Below are 24,017 nucleotides of genomic sequence, written 5' to 3' on the forward strand. Positions count from 1 at the left end.
GAGTGGCAGCCACAGACATCCACAGGCCCACAGACCACACAGGCTCTGCTCTCACCCTGCAGCGAGCACAAAGCTGCCCCTGAAGGAAGGAAAGCAACCTGCCAGCCAGCACCCAAAACACCAGTGTGTGGCCACCTCCAAACTGCTGTCACAGTGCTGAGCTGCAAGGGACAAGGAAACTCCCAGAAAACATGAATTAGCACCATACAGGCCACTTATGTCCTCTATTTCTGTGCCAAGGAGCCTTTGGCTACAGAACACCAATCTCTGCTTAAATCACATGATCACAGACCACTGTTTATTTAGGATCCAGTGTACACACCTGAGAAGGAAATGCCAGAGCTCTCCCCTTCCTGCCTCTGAGTCAGGCCATGCAGTTTGTGCTGTGGGTGACCTGGGACAGTTGTCCCCTTGGTCACAGCCACCAGTGGCAACATAGGTGCTGCTTCTTCCAAACAAGGGCAACTGCTCGTCCTGTCACAGGTTCTGCTGCTACTGAACATTCATGTTTTAATAATGGAAAATGAGTCGCTGGGAAGGTGGTTGGGCAAGGACTGGGAGCACGTCCCGAAGCCCATCGGCAAGACCAAGCCTTTTTTATGTTTTCAACCTTTCCACAGCAGCTGCCAGGAAGCAGCTTTTACAGCTGCAATGACAGAATCTCTCCCAAGGAAAAAAAATAATTGTGGGAGGCTTTTTTTTTTTCTCCTCCAAGTCACTGCCAGCATCTTAGCTGACTCTTATCTATTCTCAGCCACCTCTCACCTCCCCAAACACTACCAGAAGTGCTCAAATTACTGTCAGCTCTCATTAGGTTCACGAGCAAGGCAAGGCCAAGCAGTAAGACCTCCAGACAGTTGGATGCTGAATTCTGATGAATCCTTTGGGTAGGAAGGTTTCAGCAACTGTGGAACTGTTTTTGTTGGCTGTCTATCGCAGCCTTTGCACTGGCACACAAATGAAGCTAGTGCATGCTTGATTATTGGCTGCTATAACAAAATCCAGGTGGGTACATGACTGAAAGAATTACTGTCTGCATCTTAAAAGAAGAATCACTTCATTTCCTTTAATTATTAAACTACTCTGCACTAACGCACTGCAGGTGAGTAGACTTTATCTGCAAGAAAAACAGCTGCTGCTTCATAAAAACCCCATTACCTTTATTTCTTCTCTTCTGACATTTCTGTAAATTTTGGCTTTGTGGCAGGAGCAAAGCTGCCATTTTGCACTGATGCAGGAACTGGGAGTTCATCTGTGGGAGCCCTCTTTCCCAGGAGGCAATACCCTGCCATGAGAAAAGCCCCAGCTGTCCTGACCCCACAGCTGCACCCACCCCTGCCCCAAAAAACAGTCAGAGCTGAGAAAAAACCCACTGTTCTTTCATTTCATTCATGCCCACTGCTACCTTGATAGCTTTAAACTGAAACAGTTGTCAAAACAAATCCTTTATTTAATAATGCTATCAACCAAAAGAAGAAAAAAATACAGAGTTTATTGTAGTGCAGATTTTTTTACCCCAGACACACTCCTTTCAAGTCCAGTTTTCCTTAAGATGCGAATACCCCCTCTCTCTTTAGAGATCTGATCGGTCTAACCATGACTAAGGCAAGGCTTTTTCCATATATATAAAATCAGAGGATCAGCCAAAAGGTATTCTAATAATAAAAACCATTTCTCTACTGCACAAATAGAGCAGAGGAATGCTAAGCCTTCAGTATAGCAGAGATGTGCAAGACCTGCTAAAACCCACAGGATTTTCAAAAGGGGATTTGAGCATCATTGTTCCCAATGAGCAAGTGCAGAGGCAGGTGTGACACTCAGTCACCTCTGGTTAGTTATTATGGACTTCTTGAAATTCCATTTGAGCTGTGCATTTCTGCTCTTGTGAATCCAACAGAGGCTGCTCCCTCCGCACTGGTAGGCTCAAAAGACAGAAATTGGAAAAAGGAACAAAGCAGGGAACTTGCACAGCACAAAGAAACAGATACCATATGTGGAGCAGCTTCTGAGACAAATTAGGACTCCCACCAACAGAACCAAATTGCTTCCTCTCTCCCTACTTTAATATACCTTCCAAGAAGGATCATTGCATTATAGTGTTTTTATACAGAAACAGAAGAAAAGCAGTATGTGAGTTTGTGAACAGTTTGTGGCTGACATGTCAAGCTGCACTGAAGAAGGGGAATCCTCCTGCTAAATTCTCTCATTAAATTGCCCAAACACAAATCAAACCCTCTTAGCCAGTTCTCATTTATTGCTATAAAGCCAAGTACCTGCATTCTGAGGGCCAGATCAGCATTTTCCCAGCTCTTGCTGAAGCAAGCAGTCTGTGAGAGAATGAGAAACAGCACCCTGGTGAGAGTCTCTGTGCCACATCCCTGAGTCAGTACAGACATCTCCAGGAAGCCGGGGCTTCTCTTCAGCAACAACAGCTTGATTAGGAATCCTTTCTGCTCTGTTCTTTCCAGCATAGGAGCTGCAAGGTTCATAATCATATATATTTGCCTTTTCTTGCACCTCCTAACCAATATTCACTTTAACACCAGCGCAGAGCTATCAGGAACCTAATTATGTCTGACTTAAAAATCACACTGTGATTTTAGCTAACTCTAACTAGCCAGCTGCTACTCTTTTCTCCAGCACTGGAGAAGCTCTCTGGACTGTGAAGACAAAGAGCTTGTTAACACATACAGCAGAGAGGTTTCAGTGGAAAGATACAGACAGTCCATGAAAACAGAGAAGCAATCTGCACTTTAAGTCTGTCACGTTGTCCACCAGCCTGGACTATGCTAATCACATCTCCCAGTGTGCTGTAAGAGCTGTCACTGCCAGACTGCACTTAATCACCATTCTTGCAGCAGCGAACAGAGTTCATCTTTTTCCCTTTAATAAGAGCCATTACATCATTCTCCAGCATGGAAACTACGAAGTGGGAAGGTCAAAAAGTTCTTAATTAGAAGGATTTTTATTACTGTGATAGTTCCGTTCTAGCCTCGATAAGAGAGATCTGCAGTACAGGCAGCAAGAGCTGGAAGGCATCTTGGATATAGGAAGCACTGTTTGAAGCCTGTGAAAACAAAAATCAAAATACACACATGAATAATTACACTGCCAATCAGCTTTACTAACCACATACTCATTTCAAACAGCATTGATTAATGCACAGAAGAAACAGAAGCCTACTGCTTGCTGGATTTTAAAGGCTTTATTCCAGAAACCAATTTAATATTAAGTTTTGCAGGGGATTTATGCCATTAGGCAAAAAAAGCAACTGGCTTAAAAACTCCCAAACAAGATCAGGTGCAATCCAAATGTAGGATACTGTTTTCAGTAACAGATGAATAGAGTTTATTTCTAAGTGAAGCATAACCACACTGTGGCAGGAAGGAAGGACACACCAACACGAAACACTCCTTTCCTACCACACTGCAGAGCTGTGCAAACATTGAGAACCAACTTAATGGCAAGGAAGTGTTGGGACTCTTGCATGGCAATTTCTGAACTTGTCTAAGGTTTGACTTTGGACATTTAAATTCTAAAACTCCAGACTGCTGAATTCAATATGTGTCTTCTGACCCATGGTAACTGTCAGCTGACACCACATAAGGCTCACTCTTCACCGAGTAACTCATCTCCTGTGCAAATCTAGACATTTATTAAAACTTTCAAGTTATTAGACAGGTAAGCACAATTTTAGATCCTGGGTTAGAGAACTTGGCATGCATAAGGATACTGAAGTGGAAAGAACCAGCATATATATTTTTAAACCATTAGCCTAAAGTTTTAACGTTAGCACAACTGACCTCCAAAAACACTCCAGTGATTAAGGGATTAAGCACATCTGCTTTCTCTTTGACCTGCAGAGATCAGACATATATTATCCTGATTGAAAATTTGATCACATTTCTTCAAGCAAGATAAAGCTAAATCCTCAGTAAGTTTAAAATCACCACTGCTCCCTTGACTAGAGCAAAGCTAAGCCACAAGCTAAGCTGCCCTGTAGCATGCAAATAAGGACACAGTAACCTGCATGTGCCCAACACAGATCGTGTATGAATACACACATCACATCTTCAAATGCACTGGGGACAAGTGGAGAATTCAGAGATAATGATACTCTTCAGTAACACCTGAGTGCTCTGGAAAATCCACAACAGGATCACAAAACTTATTTGCTTCTGTCTCCTTAGTACAGCCAGCCCTGACTCCCACCCCCACTCTGTGCCAGCGTGGATGCAGCAGGAGACACTCAAAAGCTCAGCACACAATCTGGGGAACACCAGCCTAGAAAATCAGTTCACAGGAAAAACACTGCACATGTAAACATGCAAAGACAAAATGCACTTCATGGCAAAGATCCCAAGGCTGTAATCAACCAACCACATCTCATTCCTAGGAACTGTGGTGCAACTCTTACCCCTGCCGTTGTTAAGCATGTTGTAAACTCTTTAGAGAAAGCTGACAGTTCTTTACACAGCATGATTGTCATTCTGTGGAAGAAGGGAGGGAAAACCGTGAAGTAAATACAGTCCTCAGGATGAACTTCCTTTTAGTGTTCCTCTAAAACATAAATGCCTTGTTTCTATGCTTATAAAATTAAATTAAACCAAAACTGACATAGAGCATATAAACGGTGTATGAAGATTCAGAAGCTCCCCAAATAAATTAGAGAGGAGAAATAAATAATTAAAGCTGAAGAACTGAAGCAGCATTTAGAGGACAGACACATCCATCCTGGAAGGAACAGTACTAACTTGTCTTTTTTTTTTTTTTTTTTTTTTACTGGCAAGTGTCATTTTCTGAATTAGAAAGTGATGCATATTTCATACACATGCCAAGTATCTCCTGGGCAGTAAATGTACAGGCTCATGTATCTGGCATACTAAATGATTAACAAAGAGAGAATCAAGAATCACTTTTATACAACTGCTTTGTCATGTTTTAAATGTCTGTCTACTGACTAGCACAAGCTTAGGGCAAACATTCTTCTTGACTACATAAAGCTTTCAAGTAGGGTGTACTGCTTCTTATCAAGAAATGTCTTTAAACTGGAAAGGGACAGCCGAGTTCTGCTGGAAGGCAGTGATGCCACCCATCACAAATCTGCCAAATTCACAAATCTGAACACCTGTGCAGAATTCAAGAGCCCTGCATTACATGAATTTGCAAAGAGTTATTAGACAGTTTAATCAGTAAGTAGGTAATTATATGCTATACATTTACTAAGAGATGCACTCACTGTGAGAGGGACTTGGCTCTGTCTGTGGCTGTCACCTCCTGTTTCTGACCATACAGAAACAAAGCTGCAGTTTTGTGAAACATTTCAATGGAGCAGGCTGTCAGTTCTGCCAGGCTTCTTATGGCAAATGCATGAATATCCTGCAAGAGGGAAAAAGATTCCCTGTACCATACAAAAACTAGCAGCTTTTATTATTTAAAACAAGTCATTCACACAACATACTATCACTACACTGCCCTTTCAGACCTCAGAATGTGCACAGAAATAGAAACCCATAAACTCTGGGAATCACAACTGTAACTCAGCAGCCAGATAAACACTCTGCAGTCAGATATTCTCTTCCTTCATTACTCAGTTACCTCTACTGATTTTTTAGCATCCCGGTCATCATCTCTGGGTTCTGTTTCTTGGTTTTCTTCATTCTCTTTTTCTTCTTTAGGAAGACTACTGTTGAATTGTGCTATCCATTCATGAGCAGATGTCCTCACCTGTATGAAGATGTGCCACAGTATTTAATGACTAGAATGAAGCCTCCCTGCACATCAAAAGACACAGAATATTAGATCTCTCTATAGGAAAGAAGAATCTACAACTCCTGAGCTTGTGAGAAGAACCAGGACGAATGATCCCCCAAATGATCTACAAAGTGCCTTCAGGACTTTGTAGACAGTTGGCTGATGTAGTTGAGGGCAGTTATTTCTCTAGCACCAGGTGCTGGAGTTTACCAGCAAGACCAGACTATCAGAGATGCTTTAAAAGCATGTCTGCAGAATGCTGCTGCCACTTGGTGGATCTGAAGGGTAGTGAAATGAAGACAAGAAAGGTGATTCTTCCTCTCCTGAACATGGTAAAACCAGGTGCTTTGTACCAAGAGGAGGGCTTCAGCTCATGACTGCAGGTTATTTCACTGTGGTGGCTGAAGGCTGCTGCTCCTGGTTATCTTTGGCACCACCCACAAGTGCCCAGTGACAGGGCAAAGACATGCTGGTGTCTACTGACTCAGAGCCAAAGACATGACAGACCAGGACTTTGTTCTATAAAGTTAAAGGCCCATCTCCTTTGCCTACCATTGTCAAAGGATCTAAAACATGTCTTGTTTTCACGCACTTGGTATTTTCACAAGCAAAGCAGGACTGAGAAGCAGTTCCTGTGGGGAATCTCTCCAACTTTTAAAAGATGGGAAATAACTCACCATTATCAGTTTGTCTGGCTTGGAGGAGATGTGCAATTCTGAAAACAACTCTGTAATTTCTTTTGTGAACTCCTCATCTCCTAAAGGACAAGAAAGGTTAAAGAATCCACACAAACGACAGATTCAGGAATAAGCAGAACTTCAATGCACAACTAGTTCTGCACAAGTCTGTCAACTGTTTCCTTTATTTCTCTTTGAATCACCACCTCAGGCAAAAATGCATCAAAGCTAGTCTTTTCAAATACAATTTCTAAGGTAAGTTCTGCAAAGGTGGAGACATCAGTGCCTGAAGGTTAGCTTTTGCCTTCTCAATTTTGGTTTTGTAGCTAAGGTAACTCCAGGTTTTTTTTATTTTTTAGTTTTCTACAGGCAGCCTTTTATAACACACTAACTTGCACATCACCTTGGAGAGTCTGAAATATCACTTAGAGCCTATGGTTCCCCTATTATATATGGCAGAGCAGATGTGAGATCCATTATGTGCAAATATAAAGGATACATTAAATGTTGAACGATAGCAAGTGCAGGTGTGTAAGCCCTCCCTGATGAGCATTTAGGTAAAAGCAATGCAAGAAATTTACATTTAAATCCATGTAATCCTCAAGAATCAGAGCTCTTGTGTGTGAAGGCACCTCTGAGTCTTTTGGTCTGTGTGCTAACTCTCATTTAAAAAACAAATAAAAAGGCTTTTTGCTTTCCCACAGGTTGGACAATTCTATTCACAGTCTTTCCCTCCTGGTCAAGGAAACCCAGCATCTCTTTGAATTTGCCTCTTGGCTCAGGGTCAGTATGAACTGTCCAGGAATCAAACAACTCCAATCCTGCTCTGGCAAGAAATCGTTCCTGCTACAGAATTACTGTACCTTTTGGTACAGAATGACTGCACAGCAGCTTTCCAGAAACGAAGGGTGTTGCTACCTGTCATGCCCCTGGCCACAAATGGCTTTAGGATTAAGCATCCAGCTAAAGAATAACTTAACTTTGGCATCATGCCCACTGCTAGTGATCAGGGCTGGTTGGCTCTGCACTTAGAATTTCAGTGAGAACCAGCTTCTCTCCTCCCAGAACCTGGGACTCTCTTACCCTTCTTTTCTTCCTCTTCTTCTTCAAAGAATTCAGGTAAAGAAAATGCTTCTTTGAGTTGTTCCATTTCCTCCTTCAGTGTGTCCAACTCCTCTCCAGAGAGAGCATTTAGAACCGATTTCACCTAATTAGGGGCAGCACAGCCAAAGAGAATCATAAATCCATCCAGTAGGACAGAAAATGCAGCACTAGTTTAGACTGCATGTAAAAGCATGACAGACTGATGGTAATGAGAAAAGGGTATGTTCCTACAAAAAGGAGGAAAGGGAAAAAGACCTATTTGTGAAGCCCTCATAGGTAATAACAGATTCTTAAGGAGTTACTCAAATTTCTTTCATAAAAAAAAAAAAGTGAATGACTTCTGAAATTGCATGCTCATCTGCCCTCCTCCTTGTCTCAAGATAGAGAGGACAATCTCTGCCGTGCTTACAACACTCTCCTCTTCTCCAGACCAAGGCAGCAAACAAGTGGGTGTGAGGAGAGTAACTTGTGAAAAGTTATTGAAGACATGCAGGACCTGAGGCTGGCTGGGTAAAGGGAATTGCATTAGGAGCTGAGGACAGGACAAACTGCTCCCAAGGTAAACATCAAATACTAATGCAGAGGTTCAAGTGAAGCTGTGTAATCACCATTTTATAGCAAGTTCTGAGCACTTGATTTTACATATATATACATATATTTCTAATCTTTTTTCTTTTTTTTTTTTGCCTGCTCAGCTGAGCTCAAAATAGAAAGCAAAATGCTCAAGGCCATTACCTTTGATTCACTCTCTCTGGAAAGCATCTCTAAGGCCTCCAGATGCGAAAGACCCTGAAACTCATCAAACAGTAACCCATAATGGGCTTTCTTCTCCGTAGCCATGGTAACCTCGGTAGCTGTCTGCTGCTCTTCTTTCTCCTTTGCCTCTCGTAAGACCTGAAAAAGAAAAGCAGAGGCCTCATGACAGTGTCAGAAGATACAGAATACAGGAGGAAAAGGCTTTTAGTTCAGTAGTTGATATGGTTGCTTAATGACAGGACTGAAAAAGAAGGGAGGAGAAATGAGAGAAACCAACTGATGGGGAACTGCCATACCTGAGATAACGTAGAGGTTCTGTTTATTAGGCCCTTTGTTTTTTTGAATCCAGGGTCTCCCTCAGCTATTACATCCATTGTCTTTTTCCCGATGAATTCCAAGGCATCCAGACCTCCACTAATAACAGTTTTTCCCTAGAAATCAGATTTGGATAAAGACAGCACGTAAAACTTGCAGAAGACTACACAGGGGAAGAAATTTAACTGGGGGATTTATATCAACGATGTGATGCTGGACACTCACATAAAAGCCAAGAGGGTCCTTGTCACCCTAAAATTCAACCCTAATAATCACAAAGAGAGCAGAAGGACATAGAAAGAGCCACAACATATTATCATCCAACAGTTTATTACAGCACCCAGACAGCTGCAGCAATCTGGTAGGAAATACATTTTTAGTTTGTGAACAAGCTGGTTCTCGGCACATTAAATTATTTAGTTCTCATCCTTCCAGTGAGAAAACACTAGACCTGTGGATTTTGGTTGCTAACTTTTGTTCAAGCCTTAAAAGAAGAAACAAGCTTTCCATCTGCAGCTCTTTCAGATTCACGGGCAAATTGACAAGACAGCAGATCACAAAAGCAGTTTCTAAGGGTAATGGCTTCCTTTGAAGTGCATTTCTCATGGTCACAGGAGCAAGCTGATTTCCAAGCAAATTGGGCTAGTTTCACAAAGGTTTTTGAAGAGGAGAATGGATTTCATCTGTAGACAGTTCTCTGGAAATCAGTGGAACTATTCCAGGAATGAGTCTGACCCTGCATTTACCTGAATACTCTAAAGGGAGCAGAGATGACAGAGTCCAGAGGTGAAACGCATGGAAATGCATCTCTGCACAGTCCACCGTTAGCTTTTGTTGTTATGTATCAACACTTAATATAGAACTATCAAAATTCAACATATCTTACACATTAGGTGTCAATTAGAAGCAAGGTGCAGGATAAAGGTTGTCTGAAGGTTGGAACAGTTTCTCACCATTCATCCCACAAATGTCAAAATTAGTTTCCTCTCACAATAGTTCAGATGAAAGGTCAAAACCCCAAAGCTCTCTTAAACCCATTTCCTTCCACATTCCCAACTCACTTACTGTGCTTTGGACAGCAGTAGAGATGGTTGATAAAACTTCAAGAGCCCCAGCAATAGGAAAGGAGCTGCCATCATCAGCTGCACCAGGATTCTCACTTCCTGCATTAGAAGGCAGAAAATTAGCTTCCTCACTTCCAAAAAAAGATCCTGTCAGCTGTAGAGTGGGGAAAATCAACAGACACAAACTGTCAGCCAGGAGCAGGTCTACAATTAGGATTATTTTCCTAACTACTTTTCAGAGGTAACACAACTAAGCAATAAATTATTATTTTAACTTATTATTGATCTCAATATGCAAAGTGCAAAGTAAGGTGGTGTTATTTGGGGGCTGATTCTGTTATGAAAAATATTTCAGAGTTGTTCTTATGCAGTAAAAACTGACCTCTTGTAGTATTTCCAGACTCTGAAGAGATTTCACTAGGACTGGGGATCCCAAGGGTTGTTTCTGCTTTTTCTATGACATTTGAAATACCTTGACCTAGAGAAGACAGAATTCAGAACAGAAACAGGATTAGAGCTGCATATTCTTTTTTATTATTCTGGATTCCTCCTGTTCAAAACAGTTTACTCAGCACTAAAACCTCCTCCTATCTAGCTTGCCTACCAATGTAATGAACCAAGGTTTTATCTTAGCTTTTAAATCAGGTAGTAAATACTGGCTGAATACCAGTTTAAAATACCAAGTGAAAATTACACAAACGCCTTAAAAACTTGAAAGTAATTTTGGCTGTGAATATCTCCTTAATCTCAGTGTACCTTTTGGTACAAGCCTTCCCCATTACTCGAACAATTCTCTTGACATTTTTCCAATAATGGAGCTATAACTGAAATCCCCTTCTCCGGAAACAAGCTCTAAAGCACTAGCTTGAGACACAAAACATGATTAAAATATTTATCAAACACCAGCAAGAGCCTTACCTACAGTAGCTACAGTAGCAGATGCAGTTGACAGGAGAGATTTCCCCCAACTTCCCCAGTAGCCCCACCCTGTCTGAACTGCAGGAGAATCTGAGACCTTTAATGAAGAAAAACAGAAAAGTGATGCAGGTATCATGGTGAGGAGAGGAGCAAAAGCAGTCTATGACGTGTGACTTTTGTGCAGCTTTTTCTTTTCAGAGAAACAGCAAATATGAATTTGCAGAGAGGAGTGGGGCTTATGCTCAGAATTCTCCCGTGCTCAAGGACACGAAGTCACATTATTCTGAGTAAGCACAGGAACATACCTTGGTGGTTTCAGCTGTGGGCTTTTCTGTGGCATCAGGCTGGCTTGGAGGCTTGGGCTCAGGTCTTTTCCGAGTCACAGGCACAGGCTCAAGCTCTTTTTCCCTCTCTTCATTGCTCTCAGAGCAGCCAAGTTCCTCTGCTTTCTGTTCATTTTCTTCCTCATGAGGGGTTTCTTCTTTCAGATTTTCACCACTGCCTTTCTCAGACATGACTAAGAACATCCACAGGAAGCAAAGCAGATTAAAAAAATTACTCCCTTGTACACTTTGACACTAGTTCAACAGCATAGAATTTGTGTTTTAAATAATTAAACACGACAATGTTGCTACACATACCCACTTGCATGGATTATGTTTTTAGGCAAGTGTGTACACCAAATTACATCTGGGTATAAGAAACGTCATACTTGGAAGTTTAAAGTCCCACAGGAACACGTGGTTTTATCTAACTGACACGCCCTCTCTGCAGGAAAAAAAACCAGGTTGCTAACTCTGAAAAACAAATGAAGGTACAAAAGGTCCTCAGATAATGTAAATCCATGACTTGCTCCACCAAAATAAAAGCAAAAACAAACTGCTTGGGACGGCTGCTTTGAGGAGTGTAGGATATAAATGGGGACAGCTGTCAGAGAGCTGAGCAGGTAGGGAGACAGTGACTGGGTCACTTCTGTATTTGGGTCTGAGTTTTGCCAGGGCATTAACGCCCCCAGAACCTGAAATGCGCTCCAGCTGCCACCCTGACATCGCACATCGGGGATGGGCAGCCCACGATAGCGGGGCTGCCACGCTGCTCCCGGGCCGACCTGTCCCTCCTCCGGGCCTCCCCGGCAGCACCTCACCAGCTCCGGAGGAGGAGACCCGCAGGCAGGGCCCGGCCGAGCCCCCCGGTACCACACCGGCTGTCACCCCCTGAATCAGTGCGGGCACACGGGGGGGCGATGGCTTCAAGCGAAGGGCAGGGACAGCCCTGCGGGAAGGGCGGCTCCGGGTGCGGGCTGGGGACCCCCCACACCTGTCCAGGACCCTCCACAGCGGTCACCGGGGCCCCGCTGCGACCCCCGCGCCCCGGGGCCGGGGTTCCACGGCACCAGGGTCACCCCACCCGGGGCAGCCCCTGCGCCCCCAGTCTCATCTCTGGGGCTCTCCCTGTGCCTCCGCTTCCCCGGGACACCCCCAAAGCCCCATGACCCCCATACGGGGCTGACCCACGTGTCACTCCCAGGTTCCCCCAAGTCCCCCCGTGGAATTCTTGCCCCAGATGCCTCCAGCCCCCCATGGTACCGCCGGCCCCACAGGGGGCCCGCGAACGCCCTCGCCCCGTGGAGGCGCACGGAGAGCCCCTCGATCGCCCCGTGCCGCCCCCTCACCCTCGGCGGCTCCGGGCGGACCGTGACCAGCGAGGCCGGCGCGGAGCGGCCCCGGCGCTGCCCCGGAAGCGGCTCCGGCGCGGGGGAAGCGCGTCCGGTCGGCGGGGCCGGCGGAGCTGCGGGACTGGCCGGGCCCGGCGCCTCGTCCCGGTGAGAGCGGCGGGGCCGCCGGGGCTCCCCGGGCCGTGGCGGGGGCGGGGAGGTGGCGGGCCCGGGTCCTGCCGCGCTGTTTTGGCGTGGAAATGGAGCGGGGGGGTGGGAATAGGGGCGGGTTTGGAGAGTAACGGAGGTGGTGAAGGGCCTTGAGAGAAGGCACAGGAGGAGCGGCTGAGGGCACTTGGTGAGTTCAGCCTGGAGGAGGCTGAGGGGAGACCTCATGGCAGTTACAACTTCCTTGTGAGGGGACGAGGAGGGGCAGCACCGATCTCTGCTGTGTGAGCCCTGACAAGACCCGAGGGAATGGGCTAAAGTTGTGTCAGGGGAGGTTCAGGCGGATACTGGAAAGAGGTTCTTCCCCCAGGGGGTGGTCGGGCACCGAACTGGCTCCCCAGGGCAGTGGTCACGGCCGCTCTGCCATCTGGCAGAGCTCAGGGAGCGTTTGGACAACACGCTCAGGCACAGGGTGTTGTTGGGGTGTCCTGTGCAGGGCTAAGGGACGGGCTCGATGGTCCTTGAGGGTCCCTTCCAGCTCAGGATATTCCGTGTTTCTGGCGTGACGTCGTGCCCCGGTGACGTCAGTCCGTGATGTCACTGTGTGTGACGTCACGCCTGTGTGTCCCGGTGCCCACGGCCGCAGTCTGGGTGGGTGTCCCGCTGCCTCCAGCGGCCCAGCAGGGGCAGGGATTTTCCACAAGCGAACTTGGAGCATGCAGGGCTGGGCTGCGGGGACGGGGTTTCTGTTCAGTAGGATTTGGTGCCCGATCGTTTTTAGTTGACGGAGCAAAAAAAAAAAACCTTTTGGTGCACAGCCAGTGCCGTGTCCACGGCGAGTCACCCCCGTGACAGGGGTCAGGCAGCCAAGGGACACACACAGGGAAACACCACATCCCATCAAGTGCGAGGCTGGCCCTGGTCTCTTGTGGATTCGCTCCTTAGGTTGGATTTTGGGCTGTGGGTGCTGCTTTTCCCCTGCAGAGCCTTGGCTGGCGCCAGCAGAGGATGACCCCTCCCTGTGCCCTCTCCTGCACTGGGAGCACCCGGAATGGCTTTTGTCAAGACCATGCTGTCTATTTTCATAAACTTCCCAGGAGTTATTATGTGCAGGGCTCTGCCAAATGCATCTCCCTGGTTTGACAGAGGGTCAGAGGGGCCTTGCAAATGGTATTTCTGCAAGACATCACACTGCAAGCAGAAAGGTGTGCTCCGTGCTGGAGCAATCCATTTGGATCCATCTACATGCACTATTACCAATTAGCTTGCTGTAAGTGCCAAAACCCGTTTCCACACCGTGTGCCAGAAGTGTCGGTCAGTCAGAGCAGCCTGTGCTCTGTCAGGTGTGTCTCAGTTTATTGCTCCACGTTGCTCCAGGTATGGAATGATGTTATAAGGAGTGAATGTAAAGCCATATAACTCGCAACCTCTTGGGCCCCAATTTTGCAGTGCCATATAAATGTGTGTAATTTTAAGTACTACCAGTACTTCCACTGACCTCAGTGGGACTACTTAGAGTGCTCTAAGTTAAACACGAATACCCTTCTTCAGGGTAAGAGCCAAGGATGACTCATACAAGCTCATGCATCACAGATTTTTATCTTTCCACTGCTATTTGTTGTCACAACTTATGGTTTAATAAAGGTTAAATATGTTGAGCTCAGCTTCGGGTTCAGTTGTAAAATAGCCAGTTTCTATTCTCCACATTTCATCTTGCTTGAGGTTAACACTTTCTTGAGGAATTTTGATGTTGGCACTGATCACACTTTATCCTTTTTGGGTCCTTTATCAGCTCCAACAGCTGTTTTGCATAAGTGCAGTGGTTGAAGAATATGGATTTTGCAAGTCATTTTATTGTTCCCAGCACTCGGCAGTGAGAGATCATTGTCTGCTTAGCAATAATGGCTTTTCCAAAAGACAAACAATTTCTAATAAATCAGACCTCGAAGAATTTAATAGTAAAATTAAATGACCCATCACCAATGGTTTATACATTATGCAGGCTCAGTGCAAGTATAGAGGAGAGCATATGCAATTACTGAAGATAATTATTCTTATGAGGGGAAATGTTGCTGAGTATTTCTTGTGTTAAATAATTGAGTGAGATTCCTAATGTCGTTTTAGGAGGAGCGTCACAGACACTTGGAAATCTAACAATTTAAATTTAATAATTTAAAATTTCAATAGCATAGGCAAAGTACAGGAGGCACTGGAATTATTCTCTAATAAATCTAAAATATCAGTTGGGAGGTTATTGTTTTAGAAGACTGTGAGTTATTGTGTGCCTATGATTCGAGATTGAAGAGGAGGGTTTGTCTTTACTGCAAAGTTGTAACTGCATCGGGTGCTGTGAAGTCAGGTCTGATGCATGCAGAAACCATTAAGTGCAGTGGCATTTTTAGCTGAAGGCAGCTGGATCATGGGATGATGTCAGCTCAAGATCTGTGACTGCAGCGTCTCACTTGCCACCACAAGCTGTGACAGACTCTCAAACAGCAGCTCCAGCAATTCAAACGTCAGTGGTCCACAAACCACTCACAGACCACAGCCTGCCTTAAGCAGTCTGCACAAGGTTACCAAAATATGCAGGTCGGTTGTCAGCAGCCTTCTGAAGGCTCTAAAACAGTCTGAAAATACAAGGGGTCTAAAAAAGAAAGGTTAAAACCCCCTCCTTCAGACAGAAGAATAGTTGTTGATCAAGAGCAACCTTAGTATTGGGTTCTTTTCAGACCTGTGCCATTGCTGTGGATGAGATGCATTTCTCTAGAGGCAGCAGGACTCAGTAAACACTTTCCCCAAAGTGTAGTTGGTGAAAAATAGGAATGAAAGAGCCCTTGGTACTGTTTTTAACTGTTTAGCTGTGGGAAAGTAGCTTCTTCAGCACAATGGTATAATTGAGTTCTCAGCACTGGTCTCATCTTAAATGAAAGGACAAGAGGCATGATAGAAAACAGAGTGCAGCCAATGATTAAAAAAAAAATAAGAGGGCAGATGAAGGGATTTCTGTTTACAGAGAAACAAGTAGGGAGCCTGTTTTCCAGTTTCTCTTGCGGGATTCAGTGGGTGAGTTGGTTAGTCAAGCTTGAAGGAGAGTTGGACACAGCTGTCTTCTTTGCCTTCTTTGTTAAACTGGTTTTGGCAATAGCTGCAACAGAATTGGAAATGGGTCAGATAACACATTTCTCATCAGATGTCAAGTCTGGAATCTGGTTTGACCTTCGACAAATTAACTGAAAAAAACTCCTACTCTGGATAGCATCTTATCAGCAGAATTTCCCCTTCTTGAATATGCCTGGATTTTCTCTGATAAAAGACAATTAGTACAAATCACCTGGCTTTATGTATATTTCATTATTTTTCATAAGTGGTTTAGGTAGTGATAACTAGTGATTCTGGAAGGATGAGAAGTGTCTGCATTATTTATTAAGAAAATGTGTTCCTTTCTCTTGTGATATTTATGAAATTCAGTTCTACAGCATCTGTTAGTGGTAGAAGAAAGGCTGATAAATTTGAAGTCACAGTCAATGGTATGAAGTGAGATATTCTTTAGGATAACATTTGGGCTTGTGGCTTCTGTACTTCATAATTTTTTTTTAGGGCTCTGGAGCAGTCTAGATGGAATTATAGCTTCAGGGAACACATATTGGATTCGAAGTTTTCTTGAATCAAGCTGCCAGAAAAATTGATTACAGATTTTCTTTTATCAGTGTCATCTCATTTTGTTACAAGTTGGTTTTATTCTGTCTTGTAAGAGAGGAAAATCCTTGTGTGCAAAAGACATAAAATTAAAGGCTGTATCCTAATGTCTTAAAATATCTTATGTGCGCATTAATTTGAAGATAATCTGTCCCTAGACAAAACAATTTTTCAATTTGCTATGAAGTTTGGGTAGAGAAGATGAGGAAGACTGCTGAGATGTAGCATCATAAAGTAAAAGATTTTCAACAGGAGCTCACTGTAAAACAAACAAGAATAAAAAGAAGCAGACTTAGAAAATGCAGCAGGAGCAAGAGAGATTGCAAAAAAGGAAGTATATTGAGACATCAGTATCCTGACAGGCAGAAAGAGACTTCCTCTCTGTAGTGTTATAGCTGCCAAGAGTTTTCCTAAGAAATTATAAGCATATTATGTAGTATTTAGACATCTAACACTGATTGTGCCTCTAAAATCAAGTAAGTAGATGTATAAATGCTAAAAATCAGATGTGTGTGTGCGCTCTGGCTTTTTTCTGGATTGTAAATGAAAGACTGGATTTAGAAAACCAGGGCTTAAAAGCACTTTGATATTGGTGGGGAGGGAGGCAGAAATTACATCCTCTTTCTCACTTTTCTTCCTCTATTAAGAAAGCACTTCTAAAGATAATTATGCATTTCAAGCAGTCTGAACAATTTGTTCTTTTTTTAAAACCTTTTTCCCCTTAATGATTATTGTTCCCGAGATTATTTATTTGGTTGGGAAGATGAACATCTAGTGGACTGGAGGTTGGGCTAATTCCTTCTTACCCTCGTTTCATTACTATGTTCTGAGCAAAGCTCTGATTTGGAACCTCTCAGCTGACAGTTTGTATTATGCTAATCGAAATCTGTTTACTGGAAATGAAATTTGAATATGCTGTAACCTTGCTGTCATTAATAAACTTACTGCTTTTTTTCCTTTCAGTCGGACTTCCAGTTTCCACTTCAAATATTGATGGTCTTGAAAGTGCATTTGGATTCAAGACCTTTTTCCATCACAGAACAAATCAAGAGCCTCCCCTCCTATCTCAGAGCAATACAGACAACTTAATATCGTATGACCTCGTTTCTCCAAATTAAATGAAAAAAGAATTTTCACTAGCTTTCCATGAAGCTCAGCTACTGCCTGTTAATTTTGACTGTTAGTGCTGATCTTTCAGTTGGACTGACAGTGGAAAATGTAGCTTTTAACAGGACAGTTGCTTTTGGGTCTTTCAATGCATCACTTCCTGCAGTGTCTCAAGCTTTAATAAGTTCTCCAGCACACCATGATATCATAGCCAAAGAGGGGACCAGTATTTTAATTGAATGTAAACTGAACATCAGCCAGTATGAACATATCCTTTGGTATAACTCCAGGGGACACCTGCTTAAACAGCAAGATGGTGAGTTTTCCTGCTGTTTTCTGTCCTTAAGTATTCCCCTTTTATACAGTATCTGAAAAACACTGGGGCTTTATTATAATTTTTTCTTCCTATCCTCCCATTTTTACAGTTGGCCGATAAGGAGAAAGCAAGACAAAACTCTTTACTTGTGAATTATACCTGAGCTCTTCTGTCCCAGTCCATCCATCCTGCTTTGGTGGCCCACAGAATCATTCAATACAGAAGAAATGAGTTTGCATTTTACCAGATGCTAACTGATGTTTTTGTTTATTATTGCTCTGGTTTAGATTAGATTTTTCCAAACACATGAATTAAACACAGTTGTCCACAACTTGTGACCTTTTCCAGCTGGCAGTCAGTGCTTTAATTTCATTACAAGATATTTTAAAGCATGGTAACTTAGTACATTTATTTTCTGGTTTAACCACCAGTGAGACATTTGAAAGTAACTCAACGTGTAATGGCCAACAATGCAATACATGGTATTTAACCCTTTTGTACTGAGAGGGGACTATATTTTTTGAGCTATTGGCTCTTAGAGTTCTGTCCCTGTAGTTGTTAATTTAAGAAAAGTGTTTTAGAGATGCATTTGTTTTTCTCTATTAGTATTAATGAAGATCATCAAACTAATTGATAGGACTTGTTGGAGGCCATCTTTCTGCCTTAAGTATTCAGTAACCTTTTTGTAGTTATAATGCCATCTGGAGATTAGTTCAAAGTAGAGTAATTAGAAGAATAAGTTATGAAAATAGTTCAAAGTAGAGTAATTAGAAGAATAAGTTATGAAAGTAGTTCAAAGTAGAGTAATTAGAAGAATGAGTTATGAAAACAGTTTTCCCCCTAAGTTATAAACGCACAGCAAATGCTGTATAAAGCTTCTCGTATTGATTTCTTTTTACTTGGGTTTTGTGTGTCAGCGCTGCATGCTCAGCAGAAAACCATGTCTCAGGAAAGTCCTGGGTTCTTTTGCCAGCAGAGCCATTTACAGACTGATCTTTTTCATGGGTCGGTTGACTTTTGATTCTGAATGTACGGAAAATTAGACTTTATGGAGGACAGTCTTTTAAAAGATGCCCAAGTTAAGAACTGGATTCCCTGTCAGAAAGACCTGGCAGTCCAGAAGCACACTAGAGAGTGCAGATGAGAGAAGGAAGTAAATCCAGTGTAGCGAGCATGCAGTATAATTTACCATTAAGCAGTAGGATTGGTAAATGGCTTATGGCTTTCTGTATCACAAGCATGAAAAGGACATTGCAGTCCTTGGTGTACTGTTAGTGTTATGCTAGAAGTGGGCTGCTTAACTGCCAAGCTTTGACTCCTGTTGATGAAGCAAACAGCACATGTGTAGTTTACCCAGTGATTTTGGTTTCATCAGCTTGGTTTATTTCTTTCCACTCTCCAGGTGACCGGTGGAGGATTGCTGATAATTCCCTTAACATCACAAAGGTCAGCTTTGCTGACCGGGGCCGATACACGTGTGCAGGCATTAACCATCAGGAGACCTTGTATTACACAGTCACTCTGAGGGTTATCTTCACCTCAGGAGACATGAGTATCTACTACATGATTGTGTGCCTCGTTGCCTTTGCCATCACCCTCATTTTGAACATAACCCGTCTGTGCATGATGAGCAGCCACCTCCGCAAGACAGAGAAGGCGATCAATGAGTTCTTCAGGACAGAAGGGGCTGAGAAGCTTCAGAAGGCTTTTGAAATAGCCAAGCGCATCCCTATCATTACATCTGCCAAAACACTGGAGCTGGCCAAAGTCACTCAGTTTAAGACCATGGAGTTTGCTCGATACATCGAAGAGCTTGCCAGAAGCATTCCCCTCCCACCTCTGATCCTTAACTGCAGGGCGTTCATGGAGGAGATCTTCGAGGCTGTGCGAGTCGACGATCCCGATGAAGTCGGCAAGGAGGACAAGGAGTCCCAAGGCTGCGGTGCCCAGGCTGCGATATTCCCCATCGACCCGGAGATGAAGCGCAGCGATTCCCCAGCCGGGGATTCCGACGACGGTTCCATGAGCGAGCAGGGCCAGGAGATCGCCGTGCAGGTGTCCATCCACCCGCAGTCCGAGGTGCAGAGCATCGACACTGTTTCCCACGACAGCTGCCAGTTTGCGCCTTCTGAGGAAGGCACCTGCTGAGTCCAGCAATCCAAGGGGGTGAAGGAAGCTGGGGTGACCCAAGGATACTGTGAGAAAGGGGTCTGCAAACAAGCTGCCTCAGTCCCACGTGCACAACAGTTTTCCAAATTGCAAGGTGCCAGAAATCTGCATTTCCTGTCAGTGTTGATCTAACAAGTTCAGTCTGTTAGAAGAGGCCACTTGGAACGTTGTGCAGGGGCTTTTCTTTTTAAAGCAGGCTTGCTATACTTAAAACAGTTCCTGCAAAACAGGAGTTCTTTGTCCTTGGCTCCTTGGTAGCTTCTGATACTTCTGATCTGTGTTAGAACTGGCCAAGCTGAGCAGTACAACTTGCAATAAGGTCTTTTCCTTTGTGAATCCTTTCTTTCTTCACAAAGTTGAGCCGAAATTCCTTTGAGTCAGTGTTGTCCTGGTGATTCAAGTTGTGTGCTCTTTTTGAGTTGCCTCTTGGTGCGTGCAGCCCATCACAACCATGGTGAGCTTGAACAAATCTGTTTTGTGTCCCGTGCTTCTATGTTGCTATCAAAATGTACTGTACTTAGGAAAAGTACCAGGGTCTGCTGCTGGATTAAACAAATTGCTGTAGTTTCAAAGCAGCTTAGAGAACAACGAGGGGGTCTCAGTTTTCCATGCATCTGCAGGAAACTTGTACATACTCTAGAAGCTTGTTGCTTAAACTTGGTGCTGATGCCAAAGCGCCTTACCCTGGTTCTGTCCCACAGAATGGAGCAGTAACAGCACTGCCAGCACTGCCTGGCTTTTGACTTTGCTGATTTCACTCACTACAGAAAAATCCAAAGTTTTATATCGTATTTGACATTGTTGTGAGAAATGAATGACAGTAATCACATAGTGGCATAACTAATAAGTAAGTTCATCTACAGACAGGTGTCTCAGGCACTTCTTTCTGAGCATTTTAATTTCTGAGCATTATCATAGAGCAGGTAAAAAGTAGTGACACTTGCTCTGCTCTGGCCAGTACTGTCAGAAGGCAGTGGCAGAGAGAGGGGCTGGTGGAGGGACTGGCAGAGCTGTTTGCCAGCCCGTGTTTACAGGTGTGGAGTTTACAGGGTGTAGCCCAGCCTTATCCACTGAAGAGGGTGGCAGAGGGGAGAGGTGCCGGTGCTGACACACGTACACACACAAGTACTTCACCGAGGATCTCCCACGTGGCTTCCTCAGCTGTAGAGATCCAGCCTCCAGGAATCAGAGTGCACACAAGAATCTAGTTTCTTCTTTCACTCTTTGGTGCTGTTTTTTTTTTCCTCCTTAACATTTGTAAGTTGCATCACTTAAATAGCATTTTCTATCCTGTTGAGATTTAGTAGATGTAAAGCTTGTAAGCACTCCACAAATTAATTTCTTACAACTACTGGAAGCATATTGCCATATAATTTTAACAACTTGGCAACAGGAGCACCATTTAATTTCCCACAACTCTTTTTTCTTTCCTTATTATTACAGAAATGTCAGTTGAACAAGTGATTCTGGACGGCTGCTCAGGATTCTTAAGAGGATTTGACATTAGATTTACATGAGTAGAGGTAGAAAACAAGCAGGCAGAGTGGTAATAGCAGGGTGGGGCCATCTATGGTTATTCACACTCTGAACGAATTATAGTTATCATATCATATCAGAGAGGGGGAAATGACAGCATCTGTTACCATTTTAAACTACCTTCTGGGGAAAGTCCTGCAGTCAGCCACCAGTAAATGCACCCTAGATGCCTTCAGCCTGTCGAGTAAGAGTGTTGTTTGTCAGGAAGGAAGGAAATTGGTAGCCTTGGTTATAGTAGCATTCCCACCAGCTTGGTGCCATTTCCCAGATTGTAGCAAACTTTAGCTGCTTCAGGGGAATAAAGCCTTCTGTAGACACTTAGAGTAGCTACTGCCCTCAACAGTAACTTCTTTTTTGCTTCCATAGTTCGATGGCACTTTATGTCCAGGTGAAAAGTTTGTATAGTTTTGTGTAACCTGTCTGGTTTCTTTAAGTTCTTCGAGGTGATCAGTGTTAAAAAATACTCTGTGGATAAATACCTGGTTCTCTCAGAAGCCCTGCTAAGATGCTACTGACTTGACTTCTGTACTACGACTTCTGCAGGTTTGTTGCAGGTTTGTTTGTGGGTGGAGATTTGGGGGGTTGCACCCTCTCGGATGTCTTACTCAAAAGATGTGAAGGCTACAAGGGAATGACTTGTTTCAGTCTCCTTTGTGCCACAGGCCATCAGAATTGTACCTGCACCTGCCTTATTTCCCATAAGCAGCTCTCCTTGCTTCTGTGAAACTGTTGCATGATACGCAGCAGTGGCACGTTGCATATTTAGCCCCAAACTACGCACACACACGATGAGAGATGCCACTACAAAATCTGGGGTCCATTTAACTGCTTCCTAAGAACCAGTTATGACTGACAGATGTCTCATCAGAAGTGGCAGACGAATGACACTGGAGGTGTTTCAGATGGGTGTCAGGAGAGCAGTTTCTAGATTAATTTGATCCGTTCTTTGATTTTTGTACTTTACATACCTTCAAGTTCTTACTAAGCACAGTTACCTGGTGTCTTTGTGTGTCCTGTTGCTGTTGGAGAGGAATAAAGGTGCATAAAGGTCCTCAGAAATCCAGTTGCAGTGTCAATTGCTGGATAGCAAAGCAAAGAGTTTTCCTCAGTTATTACAGTATTTTACTCATTAAATTAATTTCATTCCTGGAAAAGAGGTTTTGTAAGGATTTCAGTATATCAGGAGTACTTAGTGCATGTAGGAACTGATCCTACTCCCACTGAATTCAATTAGAGCAGATTTGGAGCTCTGGTGTATTTTACAGGATTTTTATGCATCTGAAGCAAGGACGATGGTGATGTTATACAGTAAAAGTGATTGCCAGAGAATGAAATGTGACACTGGTTTCCAAAGAACATGTGAACTATTCTTGTTATCCTGAGAGTAGATATGTGCACTTAAATTTCTTTGATGAATCTAACTGAACATTAACATTGAAAGTGTTTCTCTCTTAACTTTTTGTAGGATGAGGAAAGTCTGCTGTGGTTTCCTTGCTTTAAACTAAAGTCTTTGACAATCGCAAGGCTATTTTTTCTCTTCTTTGTGACTTACTTTTATTTTAAATAACATCAAATCTACTTGTTATATAAGAGTACCTAAAACTAACTGTGTAGTGATTATTTGTATTACCTGGATTGTACTGTAACTGTTTAATGTAACCACGTAGGCTTTCATACTTTCATAAAATGAATTGGTAGATTTTCAAAATAAATTAAAAAGAAAAACCTTGTTTGGGTGGAATTTTCTGTTTTACAAGTAAGGAGTGCCTGTCTCTCCAAGGCTAAGTAGCAGCTGTTTGGAGCTCAGCAGAATGTTTGTTAGTCATCCCTGACAAAGGTTGCTGGGATATTCATCTGATGGACCATTCCTGCTATGACATCTTTGTGTCTGTCATTTTTTTATGTCTCAAGTCCCCGACAACATCTGTAATAATTGTTCCCAGCTGCATAAATGAACAGTTTACAGACATGAAATGGTTTCAGGAAGGTCTGTGTGTTCTTGATTTCACACTGTGAGGTGCAGTGACTTTCAGCTACAAACCTGTATTAACCCTTACTTTTTTCACATGGGAAGGGGCATCCCACTGCATTTTGGTGGCCAGGCTTGCGTTCCTGATCTCTTTGCAATCAATTCAGAGTATTAAACTCTGCCAGGGGATGATCCCAAGGGTCACCCATCACCACTGGTTACACTGGGAAGCCGTATTTCCAACATGAGCATCTGATACTGCATGATAATGGGTGTCTTCTGTGTGGGCATGTCCAGCAGCTCAGTGCCAGCCTGAAACACAAAGTGCCTTTGGTTAAGTTTTAACTGCATTCCCCCACCCCAGACACCAAAAATCCAGCTTGCTCTGGGTCATAGAGAAACCCTCTGTAACACAGTCAGTGGGGCTGTGCAAGTGTGAATGAGAGCAGATTTCACCCACATTGTTTTTAAAGAATAGTTTCTGGTTGCCAGTGTCTGCACAAGGCAGGTAATGTAATTAAAGCTGAATCTTGGGGATTTTCCCATGAGAATCAGCTGCTTAAAGGAAGAATTATTGGGCCCATACTCCTCAGGCTAGGTCAATATTCAGTCAGCATCTGCTTTCTGTCTCCTTGTTATGAGAGATACATGAATGATAAAGGTTCAATTTTTTAAAGCTCCTGTAACCTGACCCCTCATGATCCTATCCACAGTGAACAAATTCATCTGCATCCATTTAAAGCACTTTTCCATCTGGTAACAACAGATCACTGAAAAGGGAGCTGCATTAAGGATGATTGTACTTTAATTTTAG

The 24,017-nt window shown here is 43.5% G+C and overlaps 2 protein-coding genes across 6 annotated transcripts; one reads left to right on the top strand and one right to left on the bottom strand.

The window, feature by feature from the left end:
* Positions 1-1,472: 1,472 nt before the first annotated feature.
* FAM114A2 (family with sequence similarity 114 member A2) lies at positions 1,473-12,332 on the bottom strand. Of its 3 annotated transcripts, none has more exons than XM_017834801.1 (14): positions 12,261-12,332; positions 10,894-11,105; positions 10,589-10,685; positions 10,053-10,148; positions 9,672-9,769; positions 8,588-8,722; positions 8,271-8,429; positions 7,515-7,638; positions 6,432-6,511; positions 5,599-5,727; positions 5,240-5,379; positions 4,418-4,490; positions 3,804-3,857; positions 1,473-3,067 (listed from the first exon to the last, which is right to left on the bottom strand). In XM_017834801.1, exons 2-14 carry the CDS (start codon positions 11,101-11,103, stop codon positions 2,969-2,971), a joined length of 1,494 nt encoding a protein of 497 aa, XP_017690290.1. In that variant the 5' UTR covers positions 11,104-11,105; positions 12,261-12,332; the 3' UTR covers positions 1,473-2,968. The 3 variants fall into 3 exon arrangements, with proteins under 3 accessions (XP_017690290.1, XP_017690289.1, XP_017690291.1); XM_017834800.1 differs by lacking the exon at positions 12,261-12,332 and adding an exon at positions 11,230-11,357; XM_017834802.1 differs by lacking the exons at positions 3,804-3,857; positions 12,261-12,332 and adding an exon at positions 11,230-11,357.
* Positions 11,424-22,960, top strand: MFAP3 (microfibrillar associated protein 3). 3 transcript variants are annotated; one of them, XM_017834805.1, is made up of 3 exons: positions 11,424-11,534; positions 17,070-17,529; positions 18,932-22,960. In XM_017834805.1, the coding sequence occupies exons 2-3, from the start codon at positions 17,253-17,255 to the stop codon at positions 19,675-19,677; spliced, it is 1,023 nt and encodes a 340-aa protein (XP_017690294.1). In that variant the 5' UTR covers positions 11,424-11,534; positions 17,070-17,252; the 3' UTR covers positions 19,678-22,960. The 3 variants fall into 3 exon arrangements, with proteins under 3 accessions (XP_017690294.1, XP_017690292.1, XP_017690293.1); XM_017834803.1 differs by lacking the exon at positions 11,424-11,534 and adding an exon at positions 12,342-12,410; XM_017834804.1 differs by lacking the exon at positions 11,424-11,534 and adding an exon at positions 12,522-12,600.
* The last annotated feature ends 1,057 nt before the right edge of the window (positions 22,961-24,017 follow it).

Source organism: Lepidothrix coronata, unplaced genomic scaffold, assembly GCF_001604755.1.
Source record: "Lepidothrix coronata isolate B3197 unplaced genomic scaffold, Lepidothrix_coronata-1.0 Scaffold240, whole genome shotgun sequence".
NCBI classification, from domain to species: Eukaryota; Metazoa; Chordata; class Aves; order Passeriformes; family Pipridae; genus Lepidothrix; species Lepidothrix coronata.

What these genes read in the sequence shown, in the direction of transcription:
- FAM114A2 (XM_017834800.1), bottom strand. An exon ending in GAACCTCTACGTTATCTCAG is followed by an intron (nt 8,430 to 8,587) that starts GTATGGCAGTTC and finishes TTTCTTTTTCAG; the next exon opens with GTCTTACGAGAGGCAAAGGA. An exon ending in CCAGAGAGAGTGAATCAAAG is followed by an intron (nt 7,639 to 8,270) that starts GTAATGGCCTTG and finishes GCCCCTAATTAG; the next exon opens with GTGAAATCGGTTCTAAATGC.
- MFAP3 (XM_017834805.1), top strand. Translation starts at nt 17,253, where the DNA reads ATGAAGCTCAGCTACTGCCTGTTAATTTTGACTGTTAGTGCTGATCTT. An exon ending in CCTGCTTAAACAGCAAGATG is followed by an intron (nt 17,530 to 18,931) that starts GTGAGTTTTCCT and finishes TCCACTCTCCAG; the next exon opens with GTGACCGGTGGAGGATTGCT.